The 16,028-nt window shown below is 39.4% G+C and overlaps 1 protein-coding gene across 1 annotated transcript; it reads left to right on the top strand.

Moving 5' to 3' along the window:
* Positions 1-3,312: 3,312 nt before the first annotated feature.
* gps1 (G protein pathway suppressor 1) lies at positions 3,313-15,837 on the top strand. The gene is made up of 14 exons (XM_042505577.2): positions 3,313-3,488; positions 5,545-5,637; positions 6,424-6,605; positions 7,339-7,503; positions 9,822-9,957; positions 10,290-10,367; positions 10,623-10,683; positions 12,075-12,160; positions 12,419-12,513; positions 12,607-12,712; positions 12,839-12,919; positions 14,491-14,628; positions 14,741-14,875; positions 15,373-15,837. The coding sequence occupies exons 1-14, from the start codon at positions 3,456-3,458 to the stop codon at positions 15,445-15,447; spliced, it is 1,464 nt and encodes a 487-aa protein (XP_042361511.1). The 5' UTR covers positions 3,313-3,455; the 3' UTR covers positions 15,448-15,837.
* Positions 15,838-16,028: the final 191 nt, after the last annotated feature.

Here is a 16,028-nt window from a genome sequence, read left to right on the forward strand (position 1 = left end):
AGGACGAGGATCAGTATACTTTTTGGTCTTTGATTTTTTTTTTCCTTTGCAAATGGTCAATGTAGTGCGTACCAGTCTGCTCCAAAAATGACAAAAAAAAGAAAATTTTTAGTTTTGGGGGTCAGAAGGAGAATATAGAAATGCCACTTCATTTTCTCTCCAAATTTTCTATCCAAAATATTTAAATAAAATCTTATATTTTCGGTGCAGAATCTCCTGGCACACATTGCAGAAAAACCCTTGACTTCTCCATACTCATGAATCAAACCTGCAGACATTTCTGTAGATAACAGACCTTGTTTTGATGTGACTGACTCCTACGCTGACTCCTATTTTTTAATGAATTTTACTGTATAGATTTTACTGTAGAATATATATATATATATATATATATATATATATATATATATATATATAGAGAGAGAGAGAGAGGGATAGTGCAACCTATCTCCACATTTAGCTCTAAAACATAATCTAAGAGTGGTGTGAATTTTTTAAAGGTATGCTATGTATATATTTGTATGCATCAATATTAATGAGTCTGTAATGTAATATGAGAACATTATTGGTCTGTCTCTGCTCAGAGTGTAGAGTGCCTGGTCACAATGAATTGTGACTTTTTTTTTTGCAGACTTGCATTAAAGTGCATAAAAAAAATCAAAATAGAGTGTTTTTATAATAATTTAAAAAGTGTTGGAGAAGAGCACCCTGCAAATTCTCAGTTAGTGCTAGAACGCCCCTGCATACATCCGACCTGTGTGGGACTTCAACGTCTGACTCCTGCTCCTGGCCTCCTGTCATTTTGCAAACTGCCCCCCCCACGCTATTCAAGTTGAATATCCCTGTCATGTCCACCAATGATGTTAAAGTTGGCAGGTCTGTTAATCAGTGAGAGTAAAATGAATCACTGAGAGCTTATTGGCTATTAATAGCATTTATAATGGGGATTGTGAGCTGTGATGTGCAGCAAAGGATAGTGAAGTGCCTGCTCAGCATTCACAGGATAGGACTGACACACACGCACACACACACACACACACACACACACACACACACACACACACACACACAGAGAGAGAGAGAGAGAGAGAGAGAGAGATTACAAAGGCTGTCAGATCTTTATTAATGTCACTTGGACTTTAGCTAAGTTTTGTATATTTGGAAATTTACACTTACCAGCAACAACATATGCAGATTAACCCCTGGAGACTGTTTATGCACATTTCATTCTTTAATTTTTATTTAATTTTGGCTGTGTACATGCATATGGCATATATTTTGGCAAGATACTGTATTTTTGTTCATTCTTGGAATTTCCATCTCAGTTCCTACAAAAAGTCTAAAATATACTGTGTAAACAAAATTGTTACATTTGTACTGTTAAGTGCACTGTCACAATCAATACTGCTGAAAACTGATGACACATCCCAGGCTGTGATAATAATAATAATACAATATTATTGCAATGCATGAAGAGAATCCACGCAGGCACAGGGAGGACATGCAAACTGCACACAGAAGGACCCTCGCCCACGGATCGAACCAGAGACCCTCTTACTGTGAGGCAACAGTGCTAACCATGACACAATACACGCCCTGCATATAGTATATTGAAAATAATTGTCTTGTTCGTGTTTTTTTTCAATGTAAAAACATAATGACATCATGACAAAAACCTGGTATTTAAAGGGTTACAATTCTGAAAATGAATAAATATTTGACATTTATAACAAATAACATAATAAATAAATCAATCAATGAAAGTAAATCATCTTTTTAAGTGTGATATTTCAAAAAGCTTGATTTTAGAAAAAAAATGCATTTTATGTGCAGAGTAATACAAGTGTGTATAATATTAAAGCCGGCCCTATGGGGTTAAATTTGTTCTTATTCCACCTACACCTCCATTGAAATTGTCATAACATACAGACATAGTCCAGATGATATGTTCACTTTTCGTAAAAGCATGAAAGACCATACACTTGTGCAGTTTTGGGGCTCTGAACATTTTCAAAAATGGAGCCGCCACAAAAATGCCTCATGGTGGCCATCACAGCCATTTTACTTTCCACCTTAATCACATCATACATTTTATATCATATCTCCAGAACCAAACACAGTAGCACAGAATTGGTGATTTATACTCCTAATGATCATTGATTACTATGATACCAAAAACAGACTTTAAAAAGCTTAATGCTTGGGTTCATTAACCCTTTGAAACCTGAACTGACATCAGTTCTCTTGTGCTGGGTTCAGATGCCTTTCACAAATATTTAAATCTTTAAACCTTGAACAAATTGATTTAAAAACATGGGGGAAAGTTGGCAAGAAATGTCCCACAAATAGTCAATCAACCATCAGCGTAAAGAGGAGAACAATATTCAGTATGACCAGTGTTTGTACAAAGGCCTATACGTCCTCATCGCATCGGCCACAGTTTGGAATCCAACCTGTGGCATGTCATCCCCTCTCTCTACCCATTTCACTCTACCATCTGTCCTATCCAACAAATACAAAAGCCCCCTCTTCTCGTCATATATACATACAACAACTTACATAGCCTTATTCTCTTATTCTCTGACATTATTTGTTAGCTGGTCTTTATTCACTGTTCTGTTCTATTTTTGTCTTTTGTCTTGCAATAAAACTATTACAGTACTATAGTAACCTATTCTTGGTCCAGCCAAGAGAAACACACATTTGTAGCTATGTGGTGTGTGACTTTTTCCAAGTAGTTATAGGAATAGTTGGTGTTTACTACCAGGAAAATACATAGATGAATAAATAAGTAATAAAAATGGATTTAAAAAAGTTAGGAATGTTAAATCCAAGATATTATTGGATAAGTGAAAATTTTAGTTCACTCAGTTAAAATTCTAAAATAGCAAGGCAGATTTTTAATGTAGATTACATGATGCAGGGAAAACAAAAGATGATCATGAGAATGATGAATTATCGAAACCTCCTATGTGAAGTGAGAAAGACTTGTCTCTCAACCCTTGTGTGAAAAGATTCAGGTTTGTTTTTTGTGGGTTTAAATGGCGTTTAGATGTAGCCCCTTCTAGTGCCAATCACAAACTTAACCTCAAAATGATTAACTCTGATTGAGGCTAAATCGCAGATTGTATATGTTCCACACATCGGAATAACGGGGGGGGGGGCGTTCTTACAATATCTCTAGTAAACGGGTGTATGTATTGGCTCGGTTTTATAAGGTGCACGCTCCTGCACAGTAGATGGCAGTGTACCTTTAACAGTGGTTTGTGGCTTGAAATTTAACGAAGGAGAAGATGTCAAACTGCGACTTCCCGCGAGAAGTGCGGCGGCAGTTCTCCGACCTGTAGACCGAATCAAGTGAGAGGGTCGGATGCTGCAGTGCACGTCGCTCATCAACCTCTCTATGCTTCGCTCCCCCCCTCACAACAACTACACCGAAGTCAGAACAAAATACGATGCCTTTGCCCGTACAGGTGTTTAACTTCCAGGTAAGTGTTAACCGCAGCTGTTTTTGTTTCTAGCTATCCAGTATTGCTGCAAAATGAACATGACCAGTGGTTAGCTAGCTAGGCTAAGCTACAGAACCGTAGCCACGGTTCAGTTTAACAGTTTTTAACAGTTTAACACGCAAGACAAGCAGCTATTTATAGTTTGTATAAATAATATATGAATATATGATATATGTTAATATCTTGTTATGTTAAAACATAACCATTAAATATTAACATTGAAATTGTTGTCATGTTTTGCTAAGAGTACCGTCCTCTGACGCGAACGTTACAGTGCAGCTTTCAGCCTAAACATTAGTTAAGCAGAAGAAAAGTGAAACGCAAGAAAAATAAATAAAACCAAATTAAGGAATGAGCCCCACCTTTCCAAAAATAAATTATAAATGCATACATTGTCACTAGTAAAACTGGGAGATTTGTTAAGTCGAGTCTGGTACTGCAGGCTAACGGCTAACTGAAGGCCTCCACCGGCTAATAACATAGAATCGTTATTAGCCTTGTTTAAACATTAAATACCGGCAAAACAACACATGACGATAACGTAGACGCGAATATAGCCGTTACTGTTATACAATCATCTACGTTTCAGTTTTTATTAAAACAAAGCATGTTACAAACTGAAGTACGTCCTGTGTATATTATTGTAGCCTGTAGCTAACCAAGCTATCATTGCTAAGCTAACTTCCTGTTATTCGCAGTTCGTCACATTAGCTCGTACTAGCAGCAGCGTTACCATAAATATAAGGCTTAGGAGTGTGGGGATGACCATCGTGAAGCTGTGGAGCTCTCTGTCTGCTTGTACAGAAAAAGATTTGAAGCTTCGGGGCCTCATGTACCCCCAGAACAATGTCCTGTAATGACTTGTGAAACACTATTGAAATCAGCATACATATTGTAAATCTATTATGCAACAAAAGTGTACAGCTACCATTAGCATCGTACATCAGCTCTTGAAGCTGTTTTATTAATGTAGTTAGACTGGGTTAGTAATTCAATAACACAGCTCATTTAATTCAAATTCTTCTTTTTTTTCATTTTATATTCAAGTGAACATACAGTAGAGTGCCTCAGGGATGATGGTGTTTCTGTAGACCCATGTTGCATTTAGTGTTGCCCTGATTCCCTTATTAAAAAGCCTATGGGATTTTTCCATTGGGTTTGGGATTATTGCAGAAAGATAATAATAAGATAATCTTCACAAAAAAAACATTACTTTTAGGATTTTTGAGGCCTAAATGCCATTGCCTGAACTAACTTTGGCTATCTTAACTACACCATGGTTGCATGACTTAATGTTGCCACCACCACAAGGCTGTCAAGCCATGTTTGGCGTGATGACGTTCTTTAGTCTCATTTTGCCACTTGATAGCAACCACCTTTTTAAAGACACACAAAAGTCTCAACATTTATGTTGGGGTATTTACTGATGCATTTTATGTCATAGAACAAAAAATGAAACTCTCCTCAGCTTATGTTAAACCACAGACTTATTTCAAGCTTCGAACAAAAAAAAACATTAAAAAACCCATTGACTTTGCGAGGAGGGAACCATTGCTGAAATGCTATCTCATTTCTTGGGCACTCTTGTAAATCATCAAATGATCAAACCCCTGTGTAATGCCAACTGATACCATGCCATCTTCTGTGCCATGCTGTTTAATAGCTCGTCATATGAGCACCTTTTTGGGGCTTTCTTTATGAGGTTAGTAACCCAGCAGCATCAGCACTAGCAACAGAAGTTCAGCCTGATGATGTGTGCATAGCTCAGCAGCTGGAACGAGCTGCAGCACACAGTTAGTTGTGGTTGTTGTGCTTTACTGGTTGACAGTCTTTTCAATTATTCCATCTTACAGAATCACAGCAGCCAGAGAGGATTTGCTCACTTCAAAAATAGACTCTAGTCATGTTCCCCATATACTTACTAAATACATATAACATTTTTTACAGTAGTAGTATGCTTTTGATGCTATTTGGCTGTTATGTGGATCATGTCTTGTGATTTCTTCAACCTCTGGTCTTGATGTGTTTGTCTCAGGGGTCTGTGGAGCCAATGCAGATAGATGCAGACCCCCAGGAGGACCAGCAGAATGCTCCGGATACCAACTACATAGTGGAGAACCCAACACTGGTACTGACTTGACAGACGCTCATATAGACACACTTAACATTAACCCTTGATGGCATACAGTGAAACCTCCAAATGTCCAATGTCAATAACTCTTTGCCCAGTGAGAGTGATGTTAATACTTCGTGTTAAGGATTTCGGGGGTCACTGGTATCTGGTGCTGTTCTGTAAACAGAGATGATTATCATTTGAATCCTTGCGCTTTCTTCCAGCTGCATTATTGTGATATCAGGACAGCAGACTGCAAACTTTTACAGTCTTGTCTCAAAATTACCTAACAAGAGAAATGTTTTTAAAAAATCATCAGTGGTGTGCAGAAAAGTAACTTCACCTTCTAGTATCGGCTTAGCTCACTAAGAACCACAACTAAGCTGGTACCAAAGAAAGTACCATCTACTATCCACAACTTTTGCTGATAGAAAACATAAAACTAATTCAATTGACTTAAGCCTTCCAGTACCATACTGTGAAAATAAGGCTTAAAGGGACAGTTCATCCAAAAATGAACATTCAGTCATTACGACTCACCCCCATGCCGATGGAAATCCAGGTTAAGTTTTAAAGACTACAAAACACTGCCAGAGGTTCACGGGGAAAATGTTTTGTGGACTACAAAACTTCACCGAACTTTTCATCAGCATGAGGGTGAGTAGATAATGACTGAATTTTCATTTTTAGGTGAACGACTCATTTAAGAGATTGTCATATTATAATGTGACATAGACATGTCATAGGAGCTGTTTTGACATTGTTGTGATGAGATGTTTAACGGTCCCTCCCTGCGTGTAGGACCTGGAGCAGTATGCGACCAGCTACAGTGGATTAATGCGCATTGAGAGGCTTCAGTTCATCGCTGAGCATTGCCCTCAGCTCCGGGTGGAAGCCCTGAAGATGGCCCTGACATTTGTCCAGAGGACCTTCAATGTCGACACTTATGAAGAGATCCACCGCAAACTCACAGAGGCCACACGGTACTGTAGTCAATGATCTCCTGAAATAAGAACGCCGTACTGATTTGAAAATGGATCGAATGCTTAACGGTGTGCTCATACTAAAGAGGTCGATGAATTTAGCTCTCTGTCTACCCAAGATGAACATTTTTCCCGCTTTTGTGTTCAGGATACTCGTCTGATTACATGAGAGGAAAAAATTGGAATCGGGTCACTTGAACCATGAAGTGTAAATCCAGCAGTTGTTTTCAGTCATATAGCACAGTTCTTATTGAATGGACAGCCCAGCTTCCAAAATACAGAAGACATGCTTTTGCTGTTTTAAATTGCAAAAAAACACAGTGCCAATATGAACAGTAGAAAGTGATTCAGTTTGATAAACATCATATCAGCTCCCAGTCTGCAAGAGAGACTGAAGAAAGTATTAATTGAATAGATTTTTTCATTTGCAGCTCTTAAAAATGCTTCAGGTTCCCAATTTAATGATATTCTTCAGTTGAAAAGATAGTTTAAACTCAATATTTTTATTAAGCTGAATTTATATTGTGATATATCAGTAAAAAAGATCAGATTTTTTTCAACATGTTCTAGCTCTTCTCGATAACAATCTTAGAACTATAAACTGTGGTGGCCACAGCGTACTGCACCACAATCGCATGGCAAATAAATTGCCTTTTCACTCAGTTATTAATGATTTTGTCAACATCTGACGGAAATAGTTTTGTGTGTGTGCTGGTTTTTTTTTAACCTTTAGGGAGGTGCAGGGTGTGCCGGACACAGTACCTGAAGGTGGGGTTGTTCCTCCGCCCCTGGACTCCGCCTGGGCCGAGTCCACCAGGAAAAAGGCTCTGCTCAAACTGGAGAAACTGGATACTGATCTCAAGAACTACAAAGGAAACTCCATTAAAGAGAGCATCAGGTAGGATGGCACATAGCACGGTTTAATTATTTCATTAGCTTCAGTGTTTTTACACAAAATATAGACACTTTGGTAATTAAAGTCACCACTTCCCATCAGTGTTGTATGATGATCATAGCAGCATCTTAAAAGTATCTCAGCCTTACGACCAAGCCATTACCCAGTTAAACCTGGATCAACATCAATTTTCTTGTGCGGCATTCAGATGCCTTTCAATAGCATGGAACCCTCTGATGGGTGAGCAAAGTGATTTGATTTCCTTCAAAGATATTGGAAAAAGGCAGTCAGCAATTTGGAAAATATATCCTGCAAAATGCAAGAAATTAGTAAAAGGTGAAAAAAAGAAGGAGGGTGAGAGAATTTTTACAGTATTATAAAAAAACGGTGGAGAAATGTCCAGTAAACTATAGTTCTAATATTCTAATTATATATTGAAAATTATGTAACAGAAAGAATCTATATTTTATTTTTGCTTTATTATAATTGTAATTGTTCGCACTTTTGTTCCAGGTCATTTCTTTGTTTGTTCTCAGTTTGAATTTTTTTCTTTCTATTTTCCTGGTTATTTTCTTGTAACGATTTTACTTTTGGGGTCATTTCTTGTTAAATATTTTATTGACTATGGGTAGGGGAAAAATTGACTTACATAAGAATCTTGGTTCTTGTTTTTAACAATTCAGAATCGATTCAAAAATCCTAAACATCGATTATAGACTATATTCACTAAATATAGTCTATTCTTAACCCTCCAAAATTTTTATCATTTAGAAAAGTCTTAATCATTTTGAGACCTTTTGTCAGATCGCCTTATATTTTTAGCCAGTGAAAGCTGCCGGCTGTGCTGTGCAGAGGGATGTCTCCGATGCATCGTAGCTCTTTTAGAGGCCTCAGTATCTAGCCTGGGAATTTGGGTGGTTTTATGGGAACTTGTTAAATAGATATATAACGATAGATCCGAGATTGGGTGTCTTCCGTCCAAATTTTATCCATATTCCGATGATAAAAGTACATTGGCATCGATGCTAAACTCCATATTGGTTTCCCATGGTTCCATGGAGAGGTCAGATGTTTCTTTCGGTCTTGTCCACCAATCGGAGGACGATCTGATGCTTTGTATCTGCGTATGCCACATGTCATCTGGAGCAAACAGCACTGTGATTGGTCCAATCCTACTGTTTCTATCGCTCTGTGTTATTGGTAGCAATAACCACTGAAATAAACGCTGGTAGCCCCTAGAATAATAATAATGAGACAAGGGTAAATCAGGAGACAGTGTAACAAGGAGCAGGGCCTCATATGGATGTAAACTCTGTGTTCACTGTAGGCAGAGCAGGCAGGAGGAGGATGCGTTGTTGCAACATCTCTGCTGCGTCACGGCCTGCAGATATTAGAACTGTATTTCCACATTTATATGCACTAATTCCACTCATTTATTATGAAGTCATGCAAGCTCCCGCACAGCCGACAACACGGTCCTGTAAATGTTTCAAAAATAAAATGCCGTGTATCAGCAACTGATGGGATTCTGTCCACAGAGACCATGACAGAGACGCTGTCAGTGGGCTTTTGTTTTGAAAGGGAAGTAGGAAAGTTGGCGTAAAACAGCCGTCTTTGTATTTCCTCATCTCTGTGACAGAGAGAGACTTTTAAACTGCAATAAAAAGTGGTATAGAGTCAATGTAATAATCAAAACATCATCTTCACTGTCTATTCCTGCTGACAAACATGCAATCATGTGTAAAAAATCAGCGAGCTACAGCTAACATGCAGCAGTGACGCTCCTGACAAGCGCTGTGAGTAATGGCGAGTAATAAAACGCATTAAACAACGAATCGATAATTTTATTCGGTGCCAAAACATTTGATAATCGATTATACTCTTTTTTTTTTTTTTTTTTTATCACTTTGTTGTTGCAGCCCTAAAAAAACAGTAGTCACTGATATCAAGGCTTTTGAGCCCAACTATTGAAGACCTAAGGGGGAAGGACAAGTTTTTCCAGCCTGAGCACAGATGCGCAGGCACACACGTCTTCATGTATGTAAACTAGGGGATCTTAAACTCGGGGCTGGCTGTATATGTGTGGTGGACAGATGGTGAAGCATGTGCTTGATTTGGATCTGCACCAGATGAGCAACTACATCTGCACCAGATGAGCTACTATATCTGGGACACCTATTACACTTTTCATCCAATCAATCTGGGTAAAGTCCAGAAAGTTTGGCTTTGTTATAATAGAGTGGTCATGGTTGTCTTGACATTACTGTTTGTTGTCCTTTTACCCACAACCACCACTTTTTAATGTTCTTCCTGCCTGCCAGGAGGGGCCATGATGACCTGGGGGACCATTACCTGGACTGTGGTGACCTCAGTAATGCCCTCAAGTGCTACTCCCGAGCCAGAGACTACTGCACCAGTGCTAAGCATGTCATTAACATGTGTCTGAATGTCATCAAGGTACGGCACCACGGAACCACTACGTCTGACTGCTGCATTCATGTTACACTGTATGACAGTAACCATGTCACTGTTAGGGGGTAGGGGGTAGGGGTTAATTTCCACATCATCATATTTGTTACACTCGTTTGTTTGCATTGCCTTTTTGTAGATCTCATAAGTTAATAGTAAGGAGTCATAAGTTTGGAGTATGAAGCATTTAAAACCAGAGATATGTGTCTTTTCTATGCTTTGTGCCACATAATGGGAAGGAAACCACTGGGAGGGGTTTCAACCATTTGACTGCAACAAAAAGAAGTATACAAAGTGAAGTGTGTCCTCTGTGCCCACAGGTTAGTGTTTACCTCCAGAACTGGTCCCATGTTCTGAGCTACGTAAACAAAGCAGAATCAACGCCAGAGATAGCAGAGGTGAGCACCACTCTCACACTGCAGAGCTTCACTTTTGCTAAATGTGAAACTTTTAACCAGTATATTACAGACTCATTCATTTTGAATAATAACTATCATGACCAGTAATAGTCAGTTTGCAAGTGTTTCACAATGAAACAGAAAACTTGTCATGCCCCCATAAACTTAATTTTCAGCCTTAGTTTGTTTTTCAAGGTTCTTCACTGAAGTGATGAATGCCATCAGCTGATGCTCTTTTTGTTTCTTTTTGTTTAGCAAAGAGGAGAGCGAGATAGCCAAAACCAAGCGGTCCTTACCAAGTTAAAGTGTGCTGCAGGTAAGACAGTATTGCTGCGTTCATGTGAAAGTTTCTCAGTTGGGAAATCATTCCTCTGACTTTGTTGTGTTCATTGTGCTTTGAGCTACAAAGACGATGGGTTGTGTTTTAATGCTAAGAGCTTTTCAGCAAGAGGTTGATACCCATTTCCAGTTTATTTATATTTTTATACAGTGAACCCTCGTTTATCGCGGGAGTTGCGTTCCAAAAATAACCCGCGATAGGTGAAATCCGTGAAGTAGTCAGCTTTATTTTTTACTATTATTTTACAATGCAATACTGTACTGTAGAATGAAACCAAAAATCAAAACCTGTTTTCAGGCCCAAAATTTGTTTAAGAAATAAAAATATTAACGTTTTCTTACAAATAACTATGATAGTTTAAAGAACGGTATTGTAAAACAATCATTTGAATACAGTACAGTATAGTAATGAATACAAGGTTGGAAACATTGTCACTCACGCGTATGTCACAGTCCCTCCAGCTGTGCCTCTCGGTCCTCACTCCGCTGCGCTGTAGCGTCTGTTTCAACTGCAGGCTGCGCAGGAGTCTTTCTCCGAGAGAAGAACATCGTTTTATAAATGCACTGTAAAAAAAATCCGCGAAGCAGCGAAGGGTGAACCAAGTTATAGCGAGGGTTCACTGTATATTATTTTTTATATATATATTGTATTTTATATATTTAATCTAGGTCACTCTACATGGACAGCAGTTTAAATACCATATTACATTTAACATGTGATCAAAAAGTGATATTTAATTTGTGAATTCATATAAAAGTTTCTTACCATTGACCAAACATTGACTTTTGCCACCATGTGTATGCGTTTATGATGTCAAGTTGGCAACTCATGTTACAAAATAACGTTATTGGTGTTCGTATACTGGCCCGGCATGCTTTATAGTTAATAGTTTGCTTATTTGCTACAGGTAATAGATGCAGACACTAAAATGTGTAACTACTGAAAGTAAATGAGAGCTACTTGGGAACTAAATAACCAAATATATCACGTCACGCAAACGTCACAATTCCGACACACACGTCTGAATTTCCCATTCGTAATCACGACTTTGAAGTGCCATTGTGTTATGTAACTCGGAAATTCGATATATCTGAGGAGCACTTGAAGGCAGCATCATGCTCTGTGACAGTAATGTCTCCCAGTACAACCACAAGTTAAATTTGGAATATGGGCTGAGAAGTAGTGTTCAGGTAACCACGTCTTCTCCAAGTAAGGATAAATACGTAGTTATAGGAAAAACAATGTACTGACTGCTGCCACAATGAAAACCTTAGAGTAAGCAATTGTTGCTTGCACAAAAAAAAAAACAATCCTCTATAATTCCTGGAGTAAATAATAGTTGTCTGACCTTTTTTTTGCTGTTTCAGGTCTTGCAGAGTTGGCCTCTCGAAAATATAAACCAGCTGCCAAGTGTTTCCTGCAGGCTTCTTTTGACCACTGTGACTGTCCAGAGGTGAGTGATGTCAGCCAGGGTGCCATCATACAACAACTTGATCCAGCAACTTCAAACTGTAAAGGATGGGATGGCCTAGGTTTGAGTTTAGGGCGACGGGGGAATCGACAGTTTTGTGCAAAAACGAAAACACACACAAAGTGCAATTGCAGTTTATATGATGCTTCAGCAGTCTCTGTGAGCCAAATGAAAATGGGATCTCCTAAAAATCCTCCTTTGTGTAACAAAAAGCTGATGAGTAGTGTGTGTTCCCTGCAGCTCCTGTCCCCCAGTAATGTAGCTGTGTATGGAGGCTTGTGCGCTTTGGCCACATTTGACAGACAGGAGCTCCAGCGGAACGTCATCTCCAGCAGGTAGGAGCAGTTTACTTACATGCTGACTGAAAAATAGCTTGACACATGTAATGAATAAAAACTCTGTGATAATAATCGTTTCCCCACTGTCAGCTCCTTTAAGTTATTTCTAGAGTTGGAACCTCAGATTCGTGACATAATCTTTAAGTTCTACGAGTCCAAGTACGCGTCTTGTCTCAAGCTGCTGGATGAAATGAAGGTGAGAGACAGAAAAAGTAACAGAAAATATGATTAAAAAACTGTGACTGACAAAGGTTGTGGGAGTACATGGTAACATTTTATGTGATAATTGATGTGTTTGGATGAGTAACTGGTGTTTCTCCAGGATAACCTCCTGCTGGACATGTACCTGGCCCCACACGTCAAGACACTGTACAGCCAGATCAGGAACAGAGCCCTCATCCAGGTGAGACAGACACTCCATCCACCTGTTTTCAGCATGGCAGCCACAGGTCTTAAAAGTATCAAAAAGCTTTGAATTTGGTAATTAAATTCATTTTATGATCTTGAAAGTGTTGAATTTCTATGACAAACATTTCAAATTGTTTTTTTTGTCCTTTAGTAGGATTATATAAATACTTAATACTAAAAAGAGGTTTGACTTGGCTGTTATACAACCGTACCAGTACTGTTTATGACAGTTTTGTTTCGCTTTTGACCATAGAGTGTGCGTGAACTCTGTCGTTTGTCAGGAAGGAAAAAAAACATCTTGCACTTTGCTAATAACAAGCAAATGTTCCTTTGTCGCATCATTTGTAGCCTGTAAACCTGCCATATTTGAAATAGGGATGCACCGACTGTGAAATTCTTGGCTGATAACAGTACTGATATTTCAAATAACAATTCGACCGATTCTGATGTTTTTATGTTGTTGTTTTGTTTTGTTTTTGTTGTTATTTTTCCCTTTAAGTGCCAGGGAAACAAATAATTCTGCACTATAAAAAAATAACTAAGCTGTTTTAAAGTCATTAGGCTTTTTTTTAAAAAGTAACTGTGTCAGAAGCCTTTTTACTATGTATGATATTAGTCGGTTCCCTGTTTGAAGACCCAGGATAGCAAGTTCAAACAGCCGCTGCACTCACGCATGTCGCCATCCCAGCATTTTGTTTAGTTTGTCTAATTTGGCTTGTTTTGATTTGATTTGATCTGGTTTTTTTTTCAATGGATCCTATCTATATCATTTATATTTTTGTATTATATAGTCCGTACGTTCTAAATTAATGTTAAAATGATTAAAGATTTAAATGACATAAAAACAATCCAATTTACCTTAGCCCAATGCTCATACGCTCACTGATTAGAGTTTGAACACTTCGGCTGCTAACAGCAAATGTTCTCCAGCTCTCAACACAAATCTGTTGTTCACGATGTAGCATTATCAGGGCGCAGCTGCTTACTCTGAAGCAACAATAGTGAGTTTACTGTGTCCTTTTGTCCATACGACATTCCGGGAAGATCTTTGTCTCAAACATGTTCTCTATTGTCTCTGAGACATCGGGAAGCCGGCTACTAGCCATCTTATCACAGAACAGTGAGATCACAGAGCCTGTTTGCCAAACAGTCTCTGTGTTCTTCATGTACCGGCTCATTAGTTTCACTTTGTGGCCATCTGAGGTCTTGCTTTTTAGCTGCGTGAAACTAATGAGACACAACATAAAAAAATAAGCCACTGGCATCAGTGAATGTCATCTTATTTGCTGACGATGACAGTCAACGAGATTACCGGCCGATACCGACATTAAGCCGATAAATCAGTGCATCTCTACTTTGATATTGCAAAGCTGTCAGATGTTTAACCTTTTAAAGGTCACGGTCAAAGTAGTATGTTCTTTGACTGAGATAATTGAAAATAACAGACTGTGACTCTGTGTGTGTGTGTGTGTGTGTGTGTGTGTGTGTGTGTGTGTGTGTGTGTGTGTGTGTGTGTGCGCGCGTGCGCGTGCGCGTGCGTGTGCGCGTGCGTGTGCGCGTGTTCAGTATTTCAGCCCCTACGTGTCAGCAGACATGACAAAGATGGCTCAGGCCTTCAACACCACAGTAGCAGCTCTGGAAGACGAGCTCACCCAGCTCATACTGGAGGGGCTCATCAACGCACGCATCGACTCCCATAGCAAGGTCTCATGCTCACGCTCACGCTCACGCTCACGCTCATGCTCATGCTCACAGTCTTACAAATGAGTCCTTTCTCATATGAATCAGTCCAAACTGTCCCTTGACGTGTGTATAGATCCTGTATGCGAGGGACGTAGATCAGAGGAGCACCACGTTTGAGAAGTCGCTCCATATGGGCAAAGAGTTCCAGAGAAGAGCCAAAGCCATGATCCTCCGAGCTGCTGTGCTGCGCAACCAGATCCACGTCAAGGTATGAACCATCTGTTCACACTCTTCATCACAGCTTATACTGAACACTGAAAATACCAAGAACCAGGTTCTCTTCAGGGATCGACAGATTATTTAAATTTTCACTTGACTTTATAAAGTTGCTCGGAGCTTGCTGTGTATGATGTTGAAAGTCTTGGTTTTGATTAAATATTTGCTAAAGGCTTTTAAACAAAGTTTTGTGTTGAAGTTTGTTATATTCGAAATACTAAATATTGACAGAAAGATTTTCATTTTATTGTAAATGCATGTCGGTTCCTGATATCGGTTGTCGGTCTCTTTAACTACTAATAACATGTACCGGTATCGGCCCTGAAAAACCATTATCTGTCGACCCCTAGTTCTTTTGAATGAAAACGCTGTCACACACGGCTGATATGACACACGGCTGATATGACACACGGCTGATATGACACACGGCTGATATGACACAGCAAACAGGTGTGACAGTGTCTGACTTGTGCCGTGTCTCCTGCTCAGTCTCCTCCCAGAGAGGGCAGCCAGGGTGAACTGACTCCAGCCAACAGCCAGACCAGGATGAGCACCAACATGTGAGGAGGAAGTCCCGGTCACAGTCTGCACACTGACTCTACTCCAACAGCCGCAGACTGGAGGGGAACGCTCCCCCACTCATCCATCAGCACCACCCCCAGCCCCACCCAGCCGACCTCCTGCCTCTCTACTACAGACAGAGCCGCCACACAATTTTAAGACTTTACTGTTGTAATGAATGATCTGTTACCCCCAGCAGGTGATTTTGAGGGGAATCCTTTATTAGTGTGACGATGTGGAGATTTGGACAAGAAGAAAATATGTTTTTGATGAAAGCTCAGCACTTCAGCTGCTCGTTACTGGCAGGAGATGCACTTTGCTCTGCTTACACATGATGGAGGCCTCATTAACAGAAACAAGGTTTTAAAATAAAAACACCTACCGAAACATCCACTCACTGGCTGCTCTCATGCATTAGCTCTGCTGTCAACTCATGACCGAAACTTAGTGAGTGAGGACCGACGGGGGAGGATGGCGCTCCAATTGTGTAGTAAACAGTTAAAGTAAACTGTATACTGCTGTGTTTAACCCTTTGAAACCTGAGCAAACTGGCTTGATTTCTATAAAATACATGGGAAGAAAGA

Source organism: Plectropomus leopardus, chromosome 18 (genome assembly GCF_026936395.1).
Source record: "Plectropomus leopardus strain MGB_pleo_1.0 chromosome 18, ASM2693639v1, whole genome shotgun sequence".
Taxonomy (NCBI): Eukaryota; Metazoa; Chordata; class Actinopteri; order Perciformes; family Serranidae; genus Plectropomus; species Plectropomus leopardus.

Bases quoted from the DNA above. Each gene is read 5' to 3' on its own strand.
- gps1 (XM_042505577.2), top strand. From the start codon at position 3,456: ATGCCTTTGCCCGTACAGGTGTTTAACTTCCAG. The intron at 10,684-12,074 runs GTAAGACAGTAT...TTGCTGTTTCAG, and splicing joins CAAGTTAAAGTGTGCTGCAG to GTCTTGCAGAGTTGGCCTCT. The intron at 12,514-12,606 runs GTAGGAGCAGTT...CCCCACTGTCAG, and splicing joins CGGAACGTCATCTCCAGCAG to CTCCTTTAAGTTATTTCTAG.